The sequence below is a fragment of the Thamnophis sirtalis genome, unplaced genomic scaffold (genome assembly GCF_051295495.1).
Source record: "Thamnophis sirtalis isolate CommonGarterSnake01/CBP01778 unplaced genomic scaffold, rThaSir2_p1.2 scaffold_5, whole genome shotgun sequence".
NCBI lineage: Eukaryota > Metazoa > Chordata > Lepidosauria > Squamata > Natricidae > Thamnophis > Thamnophis sirtalis.
This window is the reverse complement of record NW_028261385.1, coordinates 12,026,191-12,049,410: the sequence shown is the minus strand read 5'-3', so window position 1 is coordinate 12,049,410 and position 23,220 is coordinate 12,026,191. Positions and strand designations below refer to the sequence as shown.

Below are 23,220 nucleotides of genomic sequence, written 5' to 3'. Positions count from 1 at the left end.
AGTCACCGAAGCAGTAGGCGTGAGCTTAAATGGACTCCAGAGGATGGTAGAGGACAGGAAGGCCTGGAGGAATGTTGTCCATGGGGTCATGACACGACTTTGCAACTAACAATAACTACAACAATAACAACAACAACAACAACAAACAGACAGACATGTCTTGCAAGGGGAAGGCCAATGGGCAGAGGATCTAAGTGCCATATGTATTCTTGGGACCCCAAACTGGAAGACTAGAGGGACCCAGAAAAGCAGAACTACACGGAGGAGAAAGGAGACAGCTCTCTGTGGTCCACTGCAAAGCTCTTGCACACCAGTAAATTAATTGTAGGCAGTCCTTAAATTACGACCACAATCAGGTCCAAACTTTCTGTCACAAGAGTTTTGCATTGTTTTACGACCTTTCATGCCACCGTTGTTAAGTGAATCTCTGCAGTTGTTAAGTTAGTAATAACGTGGTTGTAAAGTAAATCCAGCTTCCCCATGGACTGGGGAACGGCACTGAAAAAAAATGACCGGTGGCTGCTTTTTACACAGTATTCTCCATGGTTGTGTGATCAAAAGTGGCAACTGACTCATATTTATGACGGTTGCAGTGTCCCACGGTCACGCGATCCCCTTTTGCGACCTTCAAAGGGGGAGGGGAGCCTGGTTCACTTTACTACCATGTTTCTGAGATAACAACTGCAGTGATTCACTTAACAACTGTGGCAAGAAAGGTGGTAAAAATGGGGCAAAACTCGCTCAGCCACTGTCTCGCTTAGGAACGGAAAGGTTGGAGTCACTTGTGTTGGCAAGTCAAGGACCACCTGTAGTAGGATCCACCTTACCTTTGAATGGCATGCCAGCCCTTGTCTTGAGGTACATCTTGCTGTTGCGTTTGTTGCGCATCTTCTTGGTGTTGTAGCCGATGCTGTTGCAGCGATTCTTCCGACAACTCAAGCAAATGCCCTTCTTGAAGCGTCCCGAATCCGTGCATTGGAAGGCGAAACTCTGCTTATCCTTGTTCACAAGCGAATCCACGAAGAGGTGTACTGACCGCTCGTGTTCGCATATCACAAGGTCCTTAATCTCTAGAGGGGGGGGCAGATGGAGCACAGTCAATCATTAGGACAGTGTTTCTCAACCTTGGCAACTTGAAGATGTCCGGACTTCAACTCCCAGAATTCCCCAGCCAGCGAATGCTTCAAGGTGCTAGTCGTTACTTATAAAGCCCTACATGGCATCGTACCTGGGTACCTGAGAGACCGCCTCCTGCCAATTACCTCCCATAGACCGATCAGATCGCACAGACTAGGCCTCCTCCGGATTCCATCTGCCAGCCAATGCCGGCTGGCGACTCCCCGGGGGGAGAGCCTTCTCTGTTGCAGCTCCGGCCCTCTGGAACGAACTCCCCGTGGAGATCCGGACCCTTACTACTCTCCCGGCCTTCCGCAAAGCCACTAAGATCTGGCTGCTCCGGCAGGCTGGAGGGCTGTTGAAATAGCCAGCCCCACTGTAACTATGAATGTTGTGTATTTTAAACTGTTGTTTGTCTGTCTGTCTATTTATCCCCTTCCTCTGTTTATTGTAAGCCGCCTGGAGTCCTTCGGGAGTGGGCGGCATACAAGACCAATAAATAATAATAATAATAATAATAATAATAATAATAATAATAATAATAATAATAATCTTCAAGTTGCCAAGGTTGAGAAACACTGCATTAGGACCTTGGAGTTCTGGTGGTAAAGGTTCCCCTCACATATATGTGCTACTCGTTCCTGACTCTAGGGGGCGGTGCTCATCTCCGTTTCAAAGCCGAAGAGCCAGCACTGTCCGAAGACATCTCCGTGGTCATGTGGCTGACATGATTAAACACCGAAGATGCACAGAATGCTCTTACCTTCCCCACAAAGGTGATTCCTATTCTTCTACTTGCATTTTTTTTGTAAAAAGTTTTTTTTTTATTTTTCCTTTCAAATTCATTCTTAGATATACATTCTTATAATTACTATTTAACATTTGTCAATTCATTTTTCCACCTGTATATTTACATTTTGATATTTTCTTATTTTCTCTCCCCCTAATTTAATAATGTGTCATCTGAGATATTTATTTCATGTTAATTTCCTTTTTCTCTCTATTTATACCTTTTTTCAAGCCACAAATAAAATCGCCCCCATGTCCTGTAGTGCACTGATTCCTCTTTGTCCTTTATTCTCAATGCCAACCTGTTCATTTCTGCACAGTCTAATATCTTCTTTATTTCCTCCCCTTCTGATGGGATTTTGTCTGCTTTCCAATTTTGTGCAAATACAATTCTAGCTGCTGTTATTATTTGTACAATCAAATATGAATCTTCTTTACTATATTTCTCTGGTAGAATACCCCAAAAAAATGCCTCTGGCTTAAACTCTACGGCTTAATGTATCATTTTCTCTAACCATGTTTGTATTTTAGCCAAATAGCTTTTTGCGTCCCTGCACATCCACCACATATGATAATACGTTCCTGGCAGTTGGTGACATTTCCAACATTTAGCTGATTTATCCTTAAACATTTTTGCTAATCTTTCAGGTGTCATATGCCATCTATAAAACATTTTATATAAATTCTCTTTGTATGCTGTCGCCAATTGTCAATTTATAGTTCCTTTCCCATAGTTGTTGCCATTTTTCTAGTTCTATTGTACATCCAAAGTTTTTTGCCCATCTTATCATTGTTTCTTTAACCTCTTCTTCTTCTAAATTTATTCTAAGTAGGTAACTGTACAATTTTTTTATCATTTTTTCATCCGTTCCCATGAGTATCCTATCTAATTCTGAATTTTCGTTCTACTTGCATTTTTACATGCTTTCGAACTGCTAGGTTGGCAGAAGCCGGGAGAAATAACGGGAGCTCACTCAGTTACGCAGCGCAAGGGATTCGAACCGCCAAACTATCAACCTTTCTGATCGACAAGCTCAGCGTCTTAGCCACTGAGCCACCACGTCCCTTTTGGAGTCCTAGTAAAAGATCACTTAAATATGAGCCAGCTGTGTGCATCAGCAGTCAAGAAAGCTAATATCATCCTGGGTTGTATAAACAGAGCCATAGAATCAAACCGATGTGAAATATTAGTCCCGCTTTATAAATCCCTAGTAAGGCCACACCTGGAATACTGCATCCAGCTTTGGTTGCCACATTATAAAAAAGATGTTTGAGGCTTTGGAAAAAGTGCAGAGAAGAGCAACTGAGATGTTCAAAGGCCTGGAGACTAAAACATATGAAGAACGGTTGCAAGATTTGGATTTATCTAGTTTAATGAAATGAAAGACTAAGGATGACATGATAACAGTGTTCCAGTATTTGAGGAGCTGCCACAAAGAAGAGGGATGTCAATTTATATTCCAAAGCACCTGAGGGTAGAACAAGAAGCAATGGGTGGAAACTAATCAAGGAGAGAAGCAACTTAGAACTGAGGACAAATTTCCTGACAGTTAGAACAATTAATCAGTGAAACAGCTTGACTCTAGAAGTTCTGAATGCCCCAACACTAGAAATCTTTAAGAAAATGTTGGATAGCCATTTGTCTGAAACGGTATAGGGTTTCCTGCCTAGGCAGGGGGTTGGACTAGAAGACCTCCAAGGTCCCTTCCAACTCTGCTATTGTGTTCCAGTATTTGAGGAGCTGCCACAAAGAAGAGGGATGTCAACTTATATTCCAAAGCACCAGAGAGCAGGACAAGAAACAATGGATGGAAATTAATCAAGGAGAGAAGCAAGCTGGAATTAAGGAGAAACTTCCTAACAGTGAGAACAATTAACCAGTGGAACAGCTTGCCTCCAGAGGTTGTGCTTGCTCCATTGTGGGAAGTTATCATCCAGCCCTCTCCCAGAAAAATGAAATATCCTAGGAAATATTGAAAAGGCAGAATATTTCTCTGGATGTGAAAAGAAACATGTTTTAAAAGACAGAATAGTTGCCTATAGCTTTCTGCCCATCCCCAGCTAATGGGCCATTAAGATGGCCAGGCTAGCCCACTTTACATAATAAAGACTTCTCCTCACTGCAGCTGTAGGGGGAAGGGATATTACTCAACTGACCACAAGGCATCTGAGAACTCATCACAGCCTAGAGAGTAGCCCCCTGCATGGCACCATGAGAGTCTGACAACCAATCAGAATACACTTCTTACACAGGAACAGGAAACAGAGAGGTGGGATTGAACAGGGTATAAAAGCCTAGCCAGCCCCTCCCTCAGCCCTTCTCTCTTCTTCTCCATCAACATTGAAACATGCGATCACCTTTTCTGGTCAGGGCTCAAGCCATGTGGCCCTGTCCAACAATAAACCATCTTTCCAAGCAGCCTCCATGTCTCCAGTGTCTTCTTCCCCACTTGGAGCTGACCCCAAAAGGACATTTCTTTCAACACCATCACTGGAGCTTTTTAAGAAGATTGGACAACCACTTGTCTGAAATTCTATAGGATTTCCTGACTGAGCAGGGGGGTTAGACTAGAAGACCTCCAAGTTCCCTTTCCAAATCTGTTATTCTGTATTCTTGTGTAGGTACTGCCACGCTTCATACGGACCCATGGTAGCATATAGTTTTTATATTAATACAAAATATATATTTTACTGGAGGTTTTAAAGAAATACTGGACAGCCACTTGTCTGAAATGATATAGGGCAGCACCCCACAAGCATTTGGGCACCAGGGTCCAGTTCTGTGGAGAAAGGTTTCCCCATTGACAGGTGGGGGCGTGGTTTTGAGTCCTGCCTCCATCCCGCAAATGGGGCTTCCCTTGTTTGCACAGCCCGGTTGCTGGCATGCCGCAGACTGGTGTCAGTTCACACCAGGGGTGGGATTGAAAAATGTTAGCAATGGGATTCTCTGCCCGGTTGCTGGGTGGGAGTGGCCATGGTGGGCATGGCCTACCTGGCCTCCTGCACCACGGCGGGGAAGGCATTTTTTACATCCTCAGGCTCCGGAGGCTTTCCTTGAGCCTCCGAGAAGAGGGAAACGGTCTTTCCCTGGCTCCGGAGGCCTCCAAAGGCCAGAAACAGGCCTGTTTTGAGACTTCCGGTACTTCTGGCAGGCCTGTTGTTTGCCCTCCTCAGACTCAGGAGGCTTTCCTCAAGCCTCTGGGAGGGGGGTAACGGCCTGCCCAGGGCACTGAAGGCAGGAAACAGGCCTGTTTCCAGACTTCCGGGAAGCCCATTTTTCGTCCTCCCAGAGCCTCCATGCAGGCTCTGCACTTACCTGACATAATGAACGGGCTGCATTGAGACTCCTGGGAGGAGAGGGGTGGGCAGGGCCAGCCAGTCCTTGGAATTATCAGTTCAGTGAACCAGATGTAAAATTAACATCCGGTTCGTCTGAACTGGTGAGAACTGGCTGAATCCCACCCCTGGTTCACGCATCCGGGGTGGTGGTGGTGGTCCCTGGTATGGGATCCCCTGCTTATGTGGGGGTCAGACTACAAGACCTCCAAGGTCCTTTCCAGCTCCAACTACAAGACCTCCAAGGTCCCTTCCAGCCCTTCCAATTTGAATTGCAATGCAAAAGCCCCCATTTCGCATTCTCCCGCTCAGCCGAAAGGGAGAAGCCTTTCCCCATGTGCAGCCGGAAAAATTTACGGCTGGTGGTGGTTTTTGGAGCGCAGCGCAAGCACGAGCTCAGCTTGGCCAAGGATCAAGGCAGGCCGCTAGCCAAGAACGTTGCACAGTGCAACCCAAAGGGCACACATATCATTTAAATAATAAGGACACCGCAGAACCAGCTGGAAACATTTCATAAACTGAAATGGCTTTGTGCTGTGTTTTAAATGGGAAGGCATGAGTTTTCCCAGCCACTGCCAATGATCACAAAGCCTCAGGTTCATTAGCCAAGCAGCCCCCCACGGGCATCCTTTTCCTTCCTATTGCCATGAGTGAGAGTCCCAATTAAGATGCCTGAAGTTTAAATGACGGCTTTGCATTTATAAAGTGTGTGTTGTAGTTTAACGTCCTTTCAGAAGATGTTCTAACTGAAACCCTTAAACACAGCCCTTCCTAGGCTGGACCGTGGCACGACAAAACCGCGGTCCACTAAAGTGCGCCCGATTAAAGCGTGTCACTGACGTCATCAGCAGCGCGACAACAGCGACCGCGGAGAAAAAAGGGCGCTTTAAAAAGCGCTTTGAAAGCAAGCCGATTCAAGTTAAGGTAAGGGTTAGGTTTAGGGTTAGGTTAAGGGTTAGGTTAAGGGTTAGGGTTAGGGTTAGCGTTAGGTTAAGGGTTAGGATTAGGTTTAGCGTTAGGTTAAGGGTTAGGTTTAGGGTTAGGTTTAAGGTTAGGTTTAGGGTTAGGTTAAGGGTTAGGTTTAGGGTTAGGTTTAGGGTTAGGTTTCGGGGGGTTAGGTTTAGGGGTTAATTTTAGCTTTAGCGCTCACAGCGTGCTTTTTTCGTCGCACTGTGATGACGTCAGGTATGCGGTTTCGTCGAGCGCGCTTTAGTCGAACGCGGTTTTGTGGTGGAACCGGCTGGGCTCCTTCCAGAATTTTTGGGCTACCATTCCCATAATGCCTCCCAGGAACGGGACTTTTCATATATTGCTCAGGGCTTATGGGAACCAAACTCAGCAGCAACAGCTACATGGGAAGGTCAAAATCAGTAAGATGGCATCTCCTTCCTCTCCTCCTCCTCCTCCTCCTCTATTTTGATGAAAAGAAGGTCTAGAGGTGACATGATAGCAGTGTTCCAATATCGAAGGGGTTGCCACAAAGAAGAAGGGAGTCACCCACTTGAAGGCAGGACAAGAAGCAATGGATGGAAACTAATCAAGGAGAAGACCAATCTAGAACTAAGGAGAAATGTCCTGACAGTGAGAACAATCAATCAGTGGATCGGCTTGCCTTCAGAAGTTGTGGGGTGCTCCATCACTGGAGGTTTGAAAAAGAGATTAGACAGCCATTTGTCTGAAATGGCAGAGGGTCTCTTGCTTGAGCAGAGGGTTGGGCTAGAAGACCTCCAAGGTCCCTTCCAATTTTGTTAACTTGTCTGCTTTTTGGCTCCCTGCAGACATCCACTGGTCGCAGACCAAAATGTTTAGGATGCAGCTGCTTTAAAGCAACCTTTAGTCAGTTTTGATACCTCCATATTGAAGTTGTAGACCTAAAGCCATCTAGCATTTGCACGCTAAAGAAAAGATGCCAAGATGATTTCATTAATATTTCACTGGGAATTATCCGGTTCTAATGCTTACAAGGATCCTGTATGGAAAGAAGCTGCATTGGATTTTGCCTCGAAGACTGTTTGAAATACTTTCTCAGTAGCTATGTTCACAAAACATGTTTCATCAAATCAGGGAAAAGACAGTAACAATGCAGGAAGTCCTTGACTTACAACCATTTTACAACCAGAGCTGAAGAAGTCCAGTTGCTGCTTGAAAAAAGCACCTTTGGGACAATCAAATAGGATGTGAGCCAGGCCTTCTACCTCTGCTACTCCACAAATCCAGAGACGTCCATTATAAGGTACAGAACGGAATCTTTCATATCTACCGGTAACCATTGTGTCAACCTGTTCGAATCTTGCTCATGTAAATATCTCCCTAAGATGTTTTGGCAATTGTAACTTTAAACAGCTGTCTATTTGAAAAGTACATTTGTATTACTCAGCCATTTCAAGTTACCAGCCGTACTAAGGATAGCTACATCATTTGCGCTTCTAATATCCTTGATTGGGAAGGTCTTTTTTTTTTTAGCTTGTTCCCCTGTTACATAAGAGACAGGACTACTACAAAAGTTATCAGTTTAGGGATCCAAGAGGTTGTGACTGTGATTTTATCTGCTCTAAAAAGCATAACTTGCAAAAGAGCCATGATGGCGCAGTGGTTAGAGTGCAGTACTGCAGGCTACTTCTGCTGTCTGCCGTCTGCCTACAATTTGGCAGTTCGAATCTCACCAGACTCAAGACTGACTCAGCCTTCCATCCTTCCGAGGTGGGTAAAATGAGGACCCAGATTGTTGGGGGCAATAGGCTGACTCTGTAAACCGCTTAGAGAGGGCTGTAAACCACCGTGAAGCGGTATATAAGTCTAAGTGCTATTGCTATTTGTTTAGTGACCAATCAAAGTGGCACTGAAAAAAGTGACTTTTTTCATATTTACAAACATTGCAGCATCCCCGTGGTCACAAGATCAAAATTCAACCGCTTGACAAATGGCTCATATTAGGATGGTTGGAGTGTCCCGGGGTCATGGAGTCACCTTTTGGGACCTTCTGACAAGCAAAGTCAACGGGGAAACCAGATTCACTTAACAGCCATGTTACTAACTTAACAACTGCAGTCACTTAATATCTGTGGCAAAGGGGTTGTAAAATCCGGCAAAACTCACCTAACAACTTGTCTCACTTAGCAATGGAAATTTGGCGCTCAATTGTGGTCACTGAGGTATGCCTGTAATGCATTTCCATCCTATCCCAAGCTTATTTAAGGTGCATCCATCTGTCTTTTTGCATGTTATGCAAATCTCAGCCAGTTTGGTCAGTTTTTAACATATTGTGTCTCCTGGCAAGGAGTGGGAACTAAATTAGGCAGTTAGATACAACTGGCCGTAATAGAAATTCATCAAAATGAGAACTATGGAAGTGCCAAGTCATTGTTTGGAAATCTCCTAAATTCTAAACCCTTGAGCAGGGGTCTCCCACCTTGGCAACTTTAAGACTTGTGGACTTCAACTTCCAGAATTCCTCAGCCAGCTTGCTGGCTGGCTGAGGAATTCTGGGAGTTGAAGTCCACAAGTCTTAAAGTTGCCAAGGTTGGAGACCCCTGCCCTAGAGAATTGTCACAACAATGGAGACCGGATTGTCAAATTTTGAGAAGCCACCACGTTTTGAATTGGGTGGACTTTTCTCATCACAAATTCAAGAATCTGTTCTGAATAACTCAATTTGACCAGTGTTAAATTGAGAAGTGCCGTGGTTTGGGATTGGAAGAATGAAAGAGAGAAAAATCTTCCACATTAAAAAAAATATATTCCCTTTGAGTTGGATGCCCTTTCTTGAAAATAAAAGGTTAGAAAATGTGGTCTTTGTTGCTATTCTTGGAGAACTGAAGACGTTTGGAGAAATAACTTGACATCCCTCTGGAATGTGGATACTGCAACTATAAGTGCTTAGACAACTTTTTGCCTTAACCTTTTCTCCATTTTTGCCTTTTTATTTTAATTATTTACTAATTTACTTGATTATTGACTAATCAAGGAGAGAACTAACCTAGAACTAAGGAGAAATTTACTAACAGAATGATTAATCACCCAGCTGGCTTTCATGGAACCACTTGCCTCCAGGGGTGGTGGGTGTTCAAACAGTGGTGGGATTCAAATAATTTAACCACCGGTTCTCTGCCCTAAAGACCAGCTGGGTAGGCGTGGCTCGGTGGTCATGTGACCGTGTGGGCGTGACCAACTCAACATCACTCACATCGAAGGGCGCTTCGCCTTAGCTGTTACAATGTAATAAGGGTTAACCAGAGAGGCAGTTTTTGTAATCAGGGCAATAAAGATTAGGTTAGAAACAACACCAGAATGTTTCTTTCCTGCCTTCCTTACAAGATTAGCCCTGTAATGTGAAAAAAAACCAAAATGAGATTTGTTCCAACAACCGGTTCTCCGAACTGCTTAGAAAGTTAACAACCGGTTCTCCCGAATAGGTGCAAACTGGCTGAATCCCATCACTGGTGCTCCATCACTGGAGCTTTTTAAGAAGTGACTGGACAGCCATTTCTCTGAAATGGTACAAGGTGTCCTGCTTGAGCAGGGGGTTAGACTAGAAGACCTCCAAGGTCCCTTCCAACTCTTGTTATACTGTTATCTTGTGTAGATACTGCCACACTTCATATGACTACATGGCTGCATATAGTCTTTGCACTGATATAAAGTACTTTTTATCAAACGAAACATTTATATAACTTTCAGTGCTGCTCATATGGTACTAAAGCTTAGTATTTAAAAGACATCAGCTGAAGCCTAAACTGAGTGGCACATTTTACAGGCAGTCCTCTAGTTACAATTGCAATTGACCCTGTCCCATTATGGTTGTAAATGACAGACATGAAGTAGATCAGACCCGATTTTTTAACCTTTTTCTAGTGGTCATTAAGCGAGCCCGTTATTCAACTATGGGTTGGCTTTTTGCTCAAAACCGGAAATAAACCCTTGTTCTCAGCAAAATCAATGTAAATCAATGTAAGTCAGGTGAATGCAGGTCGCTGTTAAAGGTAAAGGTAAAGATTCCCCTCGCACATACATGCTAGTCATTCCCGACTCTAGGGGGTGGTGATCATCTCTGTCTCAAAGCTAAAGAGCCAGCACTGTCCGAAGACGTCTCCGTGGTCATGTGGCCAGCATCACTCAACGCCAAAGGCACTGTTACCTTCCCACCAAAGGTGGTTCCTATTTTTCTACTTGCGTTTTTACGTGCTTTTGAACTGCTACGTTGGCAGAAACTGGGACAAGTAATGAGAGCTCACTCCGTTACGCGGTGCTAGGGATTTGAACCGCCGAACTGCCGACCTTTCTGATCGAGATTGGTGTCTTAGACACTGAGCCACTGCATCCCCCCAGGCCATTGTTAAACAGGTATAAATAAGTGGGGTGAGGAGTGTCCATTATACATTCAAATAATCACTAAGCAATCAGTTGTAAGTTGAGGATTGCCTGTACTTAGAACTGGGTAAGCTTTGTACCCAAAGTATTACTTACTAAACAAGTGTTGGTACATGTGAGAATTTGGGAAAATGTTCAACCACAATTATGCTTGTCAAATCCTTGTTGTTCCAATATCTGAGGGGCTGTCAGAGAGGGAGGGGGACAACCTATTTATCAAAGCACCCGAAGGTCAGACAAGGAATAATGGATGGAAACTGAACAAGGAGAGATTCAACCTGGAAATAAGGAGGGACTTTCTGACAGTGAGAACAATCAACACATGGAACAGAAGTTGCCTTTGGAAGTTGTGGGAGCTTCATCACTGGAAGCTTTCAATAAGAGACTGGACTGCCATCTGTCAGAAATGGTGTAGGACCTCCTGCTTGAGCAGGGGGTTGGACTAGATGACCTACAAGGTCCCTTCCAACTCTGTTATTCTATTCTACGTGGGGTTTGTAATTAGATGTTTAAGGCCCTATACATTCCCTTGATAAGCTCACTTTTTCCTGCTCTGCCTAGGTAACCTGATTGTCCAGAAGCTCAATAATATAATTTGGTTAAGAATCTAGGGTTAAATGCCAATCCTGACATGCTCTGGAGTTTCCTTTCCAGTTTGCACAAGCACAGCGAGAAAAGTGTGAGGTTTAGGCTTAGCTGTAAATCCATGCAACAATGGAATAACCCAATTCTCCTAAAGCCAGACCAAATCACCTGTATTGCGTAAAACCTGAAAATGAGTTAAACATCTTGTGTGAACACAGTCAATACGTATCTCTGAGCCAACATTTTGATTGCTAACCAAGAGCGTTGTTAAGTGAGTTTCACCACATTTTACAAGTTGGCCACGCCCACCCAGTCACATGACTGCCAAGACACTCTCACTCAGTCACATGGTGGGCAAGCCACTCCCAGCAGGTCACATGGCCACGCCCACCTACTCCCCCTGAGGGAAAACACAACCCTGATGCATCCCTCAATGAAATTGAGTTTGACACCCCTAGGTGCCCTAGGTGACCCTGGCCTAAAGTCACCCAGCTGGCTTTCATGACTAAGGTGGGACTTGAACTCACAGTCTCCGGCTTTCTAGCCGAATACCTTAACCACTAGACCAAAGTGGCCCTCATGCCAGGGTATTCATTTGTAGAAGGCTTATTTTGCTAACACGCTTGTTTGATATCAGCTGTTACACTACCCTTCCTCAGAGGAACGCTGTTCATCTCTGAAGAAATTCCCCATTTCCCCTTGGAAATGAGTCCAACGTGGCATTCCTGCCTCTGGGAAGCTCCTACTCTCGGAAGCAACTTCATATTATAGATCAAACAGTCAACTCACCTCCTAAAGCGAGCGTTCCCAGGATTTCAGTAAGGCCGCATCCTGGCTGGATGTCTCCTCCGTTGGGGTAAATGTCGATGTGACCCACAGGCATCTTGATCCCAATGCTTATGCCCAGCGTTTCTCTCGTGTACGTGTGCAAGACATCCACAAAATCAGCGTCGTCGGGAGAGAGACGTCTGCTGGGATCGGCTCCCTCGAACATCGGCCCAGCTGGATCCAAGCCTGGAATATCCAAGGCATGTTGTGGTTAGCCCTTCATCATAATTGGAGGTCATCGTTCTTCTAGAACAAGGGTGGAGAACGATGGCCCCTTGATGACTTGTGGACTTCAACTCCCAGGAATCCTGAGCCAGTTGGCTCATGGCGGGCTCAGGAATTCTAGGGGTTGAAGTCCACAAGTCATCAAGGGGCCATCGTTCTCCACCCTTGTTCTAGAACCGTGATGGCAAACCTGTGGCACGCAGAGCCCTCTCTGCCACGCATGTACACAGCATGTGGGTGACGCATGTGCATGCATGGGGGGCCTGGGGTCACACATGCATGTGCAGAGGAGTGGGGGTGCAGGCAGAGGTGGAATGCGCCCCCCATGGCCCATTTTTGATCCCAGGAGGCTGCAGGGAGACCTACTAAGCCCAAAATGGGGCATGGGGTGGGGAGGTTGCCCGCACATCTGGGGTGGGTTCTGTCCAGCACTACTGCTGGTTTGCTCGTGTGCGTGCTTCACGCACATGCGCAGTGCAATTAAATGTGCAGAACTGAAAAACAAGATGGCGCCAACGGCGCCAACTGGGGAACCAGTTCAGGGACGTGGCGGGCCTGGATCGCTGCCGCTTCTAGTGACCTAGGCTGCCAAACCACTACCAGTTCGGCTCAACCGGTCCAAACTGGTAGGAATCCACCACTGGCAGGCAAGCGTGGGGGCCGGGGGGAGCATGAAGGGATCACGTGTACATGCGCAGGGGCGTGAGGCACGGAGGGAGTGTCACATGCACATTACATTATGGGGTGGGGGGACACGCGCTGTCACATGCGTATGGCTGCACTTTCAGCACGCAATGACAAAAGGGTTAGCCATCACTGTTCTAGAAGAACCTGGTTTGTACCTTATCAGAGGAATGGTTAGTTTACACCAGCAGCAAGGGCAAACTTAATACTATTTTGACCATTATGTTATGGTACATCTCATGCAGTGGTGGGTTTCAAAATTTTTTAGAACCTCTTCTGTAGGTGTGTCCTGCTTTGTGGGAGTGACTTGCCGGCCATGTGACAGGGTGGGAGTGGGTTGCTGGCCATGTCACTGGGTGGGAGTGGCTTGCCAGCCATGTGACCGGGTGGGAGTGGCTTGCCAGCCATGTCACTGGGTGGGTATGGCCAACTTGTAAAATGTGGTGAAACTCACTTAACAATGCTCTTGCTTAGCAACCCAAATGTTGGCTCAGAAACTCTGGCATTTGAAGCACGCAAGTCTTAAAGCTGTCAAGTTACAAGACCCTTGCACCCCTAACCCTTTAGGAAAAAAACCCACAGGGGTGTTCAAACTTGACAGCTTTAAGACTTGTGGACTTCAACTCCCAGAATTCCTCCTCTCGCTCTTCATCTTGATGATGTGCGGACGGGCGGGGGGAGGGAGCTGGAACCGGTTCTAAACAGCACTGTAGATTTGTGGAACCTCTTCTATAGAAGAGGTTAGAACTGGCAGGAACCCACCCCTGATCTCATGATTAGCTTCCAAATTTGGAGGTGGGTTGGTACGTAGAATATGAAACTAGCTTTCTGGAGCTGTACTGAGCCCATGGCGCGAATACACTGATAAACTTAGTTTAGCAAGAAAAAAAGCTACATTTCTGGCAGGTTCTGGTTTGCTATCTAATAGAACTTGCATCTATAGCAATATATAGCAATAGCAGTAGACTTATATACCACTTCATAGGCCTTTCAGGCCTCTCTAAGCGGTTTACAGAGAGTCAGCATATTGCCCCCAACAATCTGGGTCCTCATTTTACCCACCTCGGAAGGATGGAAGGCTGAGTCAACCCTGAGCCGGTGAGATTTGAACCGCTGACCTGCTGATCTAGCAGTAGCCTGCAGTGCTGCATTTAACCACTGCGCCACCTTGGCTCCTACATCTAACATGTAGGAAACCTCCGAAGGGGGAAAAAAGGAAAACGGAAGAAGGTTTTCATTCACAAAAGAAGTATGAAACTGCCTCATTTTTGATGAAAAAATGTCATGCATTTCTGCCTCAAAAGAGCAGCATATTTTCCGCAATTCCGAGTCTCACAAAAAGGCAGGGTTGGGGATCCCTCCTAACTTTGGGGTGACAGGTTGTCTGGCTTGGAAGGAGAATTATAAAGTAGATCCTCCATGAGACGCAAAGTTTGGGGGAAATATTCTTGGCAAAATGAGGTTCTGGGTGTGTGCACAGATAAAAGGCGTACATACTGAAACACACGTACACGCAGAGCTGGGAAGAAAAGTTTCACGGATGAGCCCTTCCAAAAAAAAAATGCTTTCTTTCACATGGCAATTAAGGTTAAGGGTGGATTGAGGAGGGCAAATCTGCCACTAATGCCAATAAAAGATTTTTTTTCCCTCTTAACTTTTCTCCTGCGTAATGAAGGACTTGAGGGCACTGGAAATCAAAAAGCTGATGACATGGCAAAAAACAGAAGAAAAGGCAGAGACCGAAATGAGATGCCCTCCTGCCTTCTGACTTTGGCCCCGTCCACCACTAACCACAACCCAGCCTTGGCCAAAACACAGCTCTGCAATTACACCCAAGAGCGTGCGTAGTAGACAGCCTAGAGAGATCGGTGTACCCAAGGCTATTTCGAGTGGGATGGCTTTGATTAATTACTTGAAGGAGCACACAAAACTTAGGCAGGGTCGACAAAATCAGGGGTCTCCAAACTTGGCAACTTTAAGCCTGGTGGACTTCAACTCCCAGAATTCCCCAGCCAGCGAGGTTGTGTGTGAGACCAAGGGTGGGATTCAGACAGTTCGGGCCAGTTCAGGCAAATCGGATGCTAATTTTACATCAGGTTCATCCATTAGTTGCAAAGACTGGCTGGCCACACCCACCCAGCCCCTTCCCTCCCAGGAGTCGCCACGCGGTCCATTTTGGATGCCAGGTAAGTGCAGGGGCTGGGTGGAGGCTCATGGAGGGTGAAAAACAGGCTTTCCAGAATTTCCCGGAAGTCCAGAAACGGACTCGTTTCCAGCCTCCGTAGGGTCTCTTGAGTCCGGTAGAGGCTGTTTTCGTCCTCCCGGAGGCTCAAAAAAAGATTCTGGAGCCTGGGGAGGGCAACCCCCCACCGCCATGGTGCAGGAGGCAGAGTAGGCCACGCCCACCATGGCCACAGCCACCCAGCAACCAGGCAGCGATCCAGTTGCTAAATTTTTTGAATCCAACCCCTGGTTGGAGACCCCTGTTCTAGTCTAAGGCCCATCTCAAACAGGAGATTCTATACCAGGCAACTTTAAGACTTGTGGACTTCAACTCTCAGAATTCCTCAGCCAGCCACGTTGAGGTCCCCGAGTCTTAAAATTGCCAAATTTGGAGAGCCCTGGATTAATTCTCTAGGCTGGGGCTACGAAACCACTTCTTGCACTAAATGGGACATCTGGCAGTTGCAGAAGCAGGAGACAAACTTCTACAATGTTTTTGGAAAGCAAGAAAAAGCCACCAGGTGGTTACCTGTAATTCTTCCAATAGTGCCCCGGGCATAGTTTCCAGTATAGCCAGCAATATGGGCCCCAAGACTGTAGCCAATCAGATGGACGTTCTCCAGTTGGAAATCCTTCTTCTTCTGCAACAAATAAGAGGAGAAATGAGAGCTTTATGTTCTGACGTAGGCTTCCCCAGCAGCACAAAGCCGAATCCTTGTCCCAATAAACCCCTTTTATTTAATTTACAGTGAATTCCTCTCCAGCATAGTCTTTCCTCTCCCACAGTCTTTCAAGATAGTTCACAATTACCGACCTTCATCAGGCTTGGAGAGTGGCCAGGCTGATATCTTTCAGATGCCGCAATACTTGGCAAAAATGAAGGAGTGAGCTAATTGTCTCCTGCAAACTCCACTCCCCTTTCGCTCCTCTTTTATTCCCTATGGGAGGGGCCATTCACCGTCCACTTGTGGCCTTACTCCCACATCGACCCTTGTTCCTTAGCTGTTCCCTTCGTCTGGCAACTCTGCGCATGCGCAAACTGGGAACCAGCTCCAGCTGTTTGTCTGCTTCACTGATATCTGACTCCGAAGGCAGCTGATAACCGTGAAATGGCCCTGGCCCCATCTTTGCCTCTAACACAGAGACCTCATCAGAGCCTTCCCCAGACTCCAGGACTGGTCCTCCCCAACCTCCTCACTGTCCGAATCTGCTGCCAGCTCTGCTGGCCACTGGCAGGCCACAACACTTTGTTCCCGGTGACTGCACCACATTACATAACAAATGGACACAAATCTCATGCTAGAACTTTCCTTCCAGAAGAAAACCAACATACTTTTTAAAAAAAAAAAATCAAGGGTATCTAAGAATAGGGCATTTCACAGGTAGTCCTCGACTTATGACGACAACCAAGACAGCTGCTAAGTGAGTTTTGTCTCATTTTACGACCTTCCTTGCCACGGTTGTTAAGCGAATCACTGCAGTGGTTAAGTTAGTCACACGGTTGTTAATTGAATCCGGCTTCTCCATCGACTCTGCCGGTCACAAACGCGGATCACACGCCCCAGGGACACTGCAACCGTCATAAATATGAATCGGTTGCCAAGCATCTGAATTTTGATCATGTAACCATGGGGAGGCTGTGATGTTAAGTGTGAAAAATGGTCATAAGTCACTTTCTTCAGGGCCACTGTCACTTTGAATGTGGTAGATCGAGGGCTGTCGTGTATGTCCAGTTAGTCACCGCCACTCAAATGTACATTCTTCCCCTGAAAATTGTAAACTAATCCAGCTGTAAAAATAGCAAGAAAAAACAGCTAGGAAATTAAATTCTAAATGTATAGTTCGGTTACAGAAGGCCTCAATCCAAACGCCAAAGTATATAGAACAGGATGGAAGACCAGGCTTATCCAATGAGAGGCAGATTAATTAAAGACAGAAGTTGATTAATCAACTGTGACAGAGAGAGAGAAAGAGAGAGAGAAAATTTGGATTAAGGAACAGCTGCCGGCGGCAAGGGACGAGGCCTGCCTACTGAGATCAGCCAAATAAATATGCGCATAAAATAGAGGCAAGGATATGGCTTTTCGGTATTTGACTAAGATCCAGGGAGAAGAGGCCAGTATTTAAGATCTGTGAAATGATCTATTTCCTACTCCCCGGTTTCCCTAAGCTTCGCATTTCCAAATGACAGCAGGGACCTAACTAGATTAAGGAACAGATAACTTAAGGAATGATTAAGCAATTAGGGATTAACCAAGCCGATCCGAACAAGAGACCTCAGCCAGATTGGCAGATGTAAAAGGATGAAGCCGCGGTGCATTTCCACGTAGATTGTGTCTCTGAGATATCCGGTATGTAATCAGCCCCCAATTATTTCCTCTCCTCACCTTTTTGGCACTCAGCCATGTTGCTGCTCCTCCAAGTAGTAAGTCTTGGCGTGAGCAAATGAGGCACTTCCAAGCATCAGCCTGATGCGAGGTTGGGCCGTCACTTTCGCGTGCGATGTGCGGAGGGAAATGTTTGTTTGCTCGTTTAAAATTTACCTCTAACCAGTCCAGCAGCTCTGCAAGTTGTTTGCCAACCACCCTTGTGTTGTTGACAGCGATGGTGTAGAGTTGTTGGGCGAGAGCCAGCCAGTTCACTACCACCACGTTGGCTTCCTTCTCACGTTGTTGAAGAGCTGAGACCAGGGTATCCAGCCATCTTTCGTACATGCCACCCATCTGGGGAAAAAACAATCAAGATATGGCTCCATTCTAGTCTTGGAAAATTATAACCGGGGCTTGAAGACTTCAGAAAACTACCGCAGCTCTTGAATGCGCTAGTGGTTTTTTTTAGCGTGTTCGAGAGCTCCGGTAGTTTTCAGCAGCCTGCAGCCAGCTGCTACAGCCGGGAAGTGGCTAGTAAAGAGGTGGCGGCTGGGAGGCTTCTCGTAGTCGGACCAAAAAAGAGTGCTTGCCTTCCGGAGTCCAGACAAGCCGCTGCGGGAGGAAGGTAAGCCCAAAGAAAGAGGCGGTCGTGGGGGAGGAAATGGGACTAGGGCCAGGGCAGTGGTGAAATTCAAATATTTTTACTACCAGTTCTGCAAAATCTCCATTCCCACCCCACTCCAGGGGAAGGATACTGCAAAATCCCCTTTCTCTCCGCACTCCAGGGGAAGGATACTGCACAACCTCCTTTCCCTCCCCACTCCAGGGGAAGGATACTGCAAAATCCCCATTCCAGTCTCATTCCAGGGGAAGGATACTGCAAAATCTCCTTTCCTTCCCCATTCCAGGGGAAGAATACTACAAAATCTCCATTCTCTCCCCACTCTGGGGCCAGCCAAAGGTAGCATTTGCCGGCTCTCCGAACTACTCAAAATTTCCACTACTATTTGTCCAGAACCTGATGGATTTCACCCCTGGTGAAAGGAGCGGGAATGGGACTGGTGAAGGGAGAGCGGGCAGCATGCAAGAGGAGGCCTTTGAGAGATTAGGCCAGTCCTGAGCAAAAAATAGCTAGATAGGTAGAAATTCATCTTTTTTTCCTACTGGGTTCTGTGACCATGACTTGGTGGGGGTGAGGGTGTCATGTGACTGTGGGGGTGGGCCTGAATGACATTGAGTTGGCCACTCCCACTCAGTCACATGACACCACCACCAAGCCATGTCCTCAATTTGGGATGGACACCCTTGGAATGGTGTGGGAGTAGGAATGGATTTCCAGAGGGGGAAATTGCAGACTATAGGAACCAGGAGCATCACTCAGGTGACCCTGAAGACACAGATAAACCTCCAAGTGGCCTCAACGACCCTCTAAAAGGATGCAAATAACCAGCTGTCTGCAAGGAACATAAATCCTGCCATTCCCCACCATCCAGTCAGAGCTGAAGAAGCCTCTTGGATGAGAAGCGAAATGTCTTCAAAAGAAAAAACAAGAAAAGTCCAGTTGCCTCCTGAAAAAGCATCTTTGGGACAACCGTGACCTGGTTGACTGAGAACCTCTATAGACGCTCAGAAAAGACTTTTTAAATAGAAGGATGCAGCTGTTAATACATTTGGGGAATGTAATCTTGGGAGAAGATCTTGGCTCTTAATCCAAATCCAAAGATTTGGATGAGCAGGAGGTGCATCCTGTCACCCTCAAAACTTCCCAAACAAAAGGCTGGTGAAACAGAAGGGTGAGAGAAGTGGCTTACAATTGTCCGAAAATCACAACATTGTTTTTTTATTTTAAAAAAAACTATGAAAGCTATTAAAATATACAGTTTTTCAAGCTCAACGTTTGGATCCTGATTGGAACTTTCTGATTCTAGAGTTGGCCCTTTTTAACTTAAACTAGCATAATCGCAGGAGTCCCAAAGGTGCTTTTTCAAAAGGCAACTGGATTTTGTTGTTCCTTGAAAACCTCTAGCTTCTCATCCAAGAGGTTCTGTCTGAAGGATCCTCCACCATTCAGTCAGAACTGAAAAAGCTTCTTGGATGAGAAGCGAAACATCTTCAAGGAAAGATGTACATGGGGCTGCCCTTGAATAGTGTTCGGCGACTACAGTTGGTTCAGAATGCAGCCGCGCAAGCGATATCGGGTGTACCTAGATACACCCATGTTACACCTATCCTCCGCGAGCTGCACTGGCTCCCTATTGGTCTCCGGACGCGCTTCAAGGTGCTGGTTATTACCTTTAAAGCCCTACATGGCCTTGGAGCTGGATATCTGCGAGACCGCCTCCTGCCGCATACCTCCCAACGGCCGATAAGAACTCACAGGCTGGGCCTCCTCCGGACAATGCCGTCGACCGGACAATGCCGGCTGGCGGCCCCTCGGGGGAGAGCCTTTTCTGTAGCTGCTCTGGCCTTGTGGAACGATCTACCCGCAGAGATCCGGACCCTTCCTAGTCTCTCGGCCTTCCAAAAAGCCACCAAAACCTGGCTGTTCCGGCAGGCCTGGGGCTGTTGACCCATGAAGGAGGTCCAGCCTCCAGCTAAGTTGAGTGTATGGTGTGTTCCTTTTAAATTTGTTCTCGTCTTTCCCCTATTTTTTATTTATTTATTTTTGTTTTATCTTTGTATCTTTAAGACGCCCGGAGTCCTACGGGATTGGGCTGCATATAAATTTATTAAATTACGAATTACAAATTACGAAAAACAAAGCCCAATTGCCTTTTGAAAAAGCACTTTTCCATAGACATAAGCACAGAGGAGAATCTGATCTTAATCAAGACCGCCACACATTGATGAAGGATGCCTAACTCTCCCCTCTATATGAACTTAGTTGTTTTTAACTGCATCGGGACCAATACATTATTTTTGTCATTTAGAGGGGGGAAGAATTTTGAAAACTCAGAAAGTTCTACCATGTTTACATTAGTCATTTAAAAACAGGTGAAACCATGCTGGGTATTTGATGTATCGTGTAGCTCAGCTCTTAGAAGTCACTAATTGTCTATGTTTGATTGAACTGCCAATTTGGCTGGGTCTATAAATTGACGTTTTTCTCTGTTTTGGATAGCATAGAAAGAATGATGATGCCATGTTTTTCTTTCCAAAATGGTTGGAAAATATCTGGGAATGATCTTATTACTCCCAAACCTCAAGCTGCATTTTACCAGGAAAATTGGACAGGCACTGACTCAGCCACTGATGGAGTCCCAATCTATATCTTTGTGTGTGTGTGTGTGTGTGTGTGTGTGTGTGTGTGTGTGTGTGTTCTCCAGCATAACTCTAGAATGTCTCAAGCAACACAGATGACTTACTCTCTGGGAAAAAATACTGTGGGGGCAAGACACCCCTAACACCCTTGGGGTGTGTTAAGATACAGCCTGTTGTGCCTTAAAATGGCTTCTACTATACTGCTGTAAAATGATTTCTACTGTACAGTGCAGTGGAGTTACATGATAACGGCATCACAGTACTCCACAAGGAGGCTCCCTCTGATAAGGCGGAAATACCAACATTAGAAATTACGTTTAGTCTGGACATTTTCCCCCTATAAATAAACATCAAGACAATGCCGGGTTATCGGCTAGTTATCAATAAAGGAGAAAATTTGTAGCTCAGGGTTAAAATGAAAGGTCTTTGGTGCTCTCTGACCTTGGTTGTTTTCTTACCTTAACTAGGTAATGCGCTGATGATATTACCTAGTTTGGGTAATGAAATGTCTTCAAGAAAACAATCCAGCTCAGTTGGATTCCCAATTATCTTCACAGGAACAAACAATTGAATACTTCCAGATGATTTGAGGGGCATTATACTTAATATTCTCCAGTCAGTCTTCCTCCTGGCAAGCTCCAACTTTTCTGTGGCTCTGGAGCACTCATTACCAATTCGTTGTCTTTTTCCCTTCTTTCTGCCTAGCCATGCCACTGATAGAATTAGACTGAAATCCATCCAGGGGTAATCTTGCAAACAATAGACTGATATTTTTCAGTGAGATCTCACTGTCTAAATCAGAGGTGGTATTCAGCCAGTTCGGACTGGTTCACACGGCTCTATGCTGTCCTTTTTAGGCATGTTTTCAAGCCAAAGCACATGCTCAGAAGGCAGAGCACATGCGTGGATGCAGCGTGTGCAAACTAAGTCAATGTGTGCACGTACACGTTCACATTTGCGAACCAGTAGTGAAAGTAAGTGAATGCCGTGGCACGACAAAACCGCGCTCCACTAAAGCGCGCCCGATTAAACCGCGTCACTGACGTCATCAGCAGCGCGACAACAGCGACCGCGGAGAAAAAAGGGCGCTTTAAAAAGCGCTTTGAAAGCAAGCCGATTCAAGTTAAGGTAAGGGTTAGGTTTAGGGTTAGAGTTAGGGTTAGGGTTAGGTTAAGGGTTAGAGTTAGATTTAGGGTTAGGTTAAGGGTTAGGTTTAGGGTTAGCGTTAGGTTAAGGGTTAGGGTTAGGGTTAGGTTAAGGGTTAGGTTTAGGGTTAGGTTAAGTGTTAGGTTTAGGGGGTTAGGTTTAGGTTTAGGGGTTAATTTTAGCTTTAGTGTTCACAGCGTGCTTTTTTCGTCGCGCTGTGATGACGTCAGCTACGCGGTTTCGTCGAGCGTGCTTTAGTCGAACGCGGTTTTGTGGTGGAACCAGTGAATGCCACCCCAGTCTAAATACTAGAAATGACCAGTGTAGAAGGTACATTCCATCAAGAAAAATGGGTGATTCAAAGCTGTATACACCTTGGTTCTAGATATGGTAATGCTGCCAAAAAAGTAGTCACTGTAAAAAAAATCACAGCTTGTCATGTGTCAAAGTCCTTCTACTTACTGCCCATCCATGAATAACGAAGAAGGTCTTTGCGGAAACATTGAAGTTGCAATCATCTAGGAGATGGTCTTGACCGACAGTGAGATAGCAGTCAGCATCATCGGAGTCTGGGGTGGTACGAACGACGAACTTCACTTGTAGATCCTGAACTTTGGAGGGTTCTTCTCCCAGCTTTAGCACTTGAGAAATGCTATCATCTGGAATGAAATATGTAGATTTTAAGATCATTCCTCCATAAGGGATGTTGAACAAATAAGCTGAACACAACCTATAATTGGCAACAACTAGTGGAGTAAAATCCACGGTGAACCACTTTTCCTTTTTTTAAAAACCTGTCCTTTTTATTTGATTTTTTATCCCATTTTTATCCTCTTACTAGGTGATAGTGAAGAGGAACTAAAGAGCCTCTTGATGCAGGTGAAGAAGGAGAGTGCAAAAGTTGGCTTGAAACTCAACATTAAGAAAAGTCAATTCCTGGCAAATAGATGGGGGGGGGGGAATGGAGGTAGTGACCGATTTTATTTTCCTGGGCTCCAAGATCACCACAGATAGGAACTGCAGCCAAGAAAGTAAAAGACGTTTGCTCCTGGGGAGGAAAGCTATGGCAGATCTAGACAGCATACTAAAAAGCAGAGACATTACCCTGCCAACAAAAGCGTGTATCAATATAAGTAAAAAATAATCAAATAAGTTACAAACAGATGAAGAGATAATTAAAAAAAAATAGACTGTGCAGAAATGAACAGGTTGACTTTGAAAATAAAGGATAAAGAGGAATTGGTGTACTTCAAGACATGGGGAAGATTTTATGACTGGCTAGAGAAAGAAA

The 23,220-nt window shown here is 45.6% G+C and overlaps 1 protein-coding gene across 1 annotated transcript in view; it reads right to left on the bottom strand.

Moving 5' to 3' along the window:
* The window catches only part of LIPG (lipase G, endothelial type), a 47,245-nt gene that overhangs the window by 8,354 nt on the left and 15,671 nt on the right, over nucleotides 1–23,220 (bottom strand). Inside the window, exons 3-7 of the mRNA XM_087715367.1 lie at nucleotides 22,392–22,588; nucleotides 17,697–17,876; nucleotides 15,683–15,794; nucleotides 11,983–12,207; nucleotides 828–1,070 (exon numbers count right to left, since the gene is read on the bottom strand). Of these exons, the coding sequence (XP_087571493.1) occupies nucleotides 828–1,070; nucleotides 11,983–12,207; nucleotides 15,683–15,794; nucleotides 17,697–17,876; nucleotides 22,392–22,588 (957 nt within the window). The remainder of the gene's footprint in view (nucleotides 1–827; nucleotides 1,071–11,982; nucleotides 12,208–15,682; nucleotides 15,795–17,696; nucleotides 17,877–22,391; nucleotides 22,589–23,220) is intronic.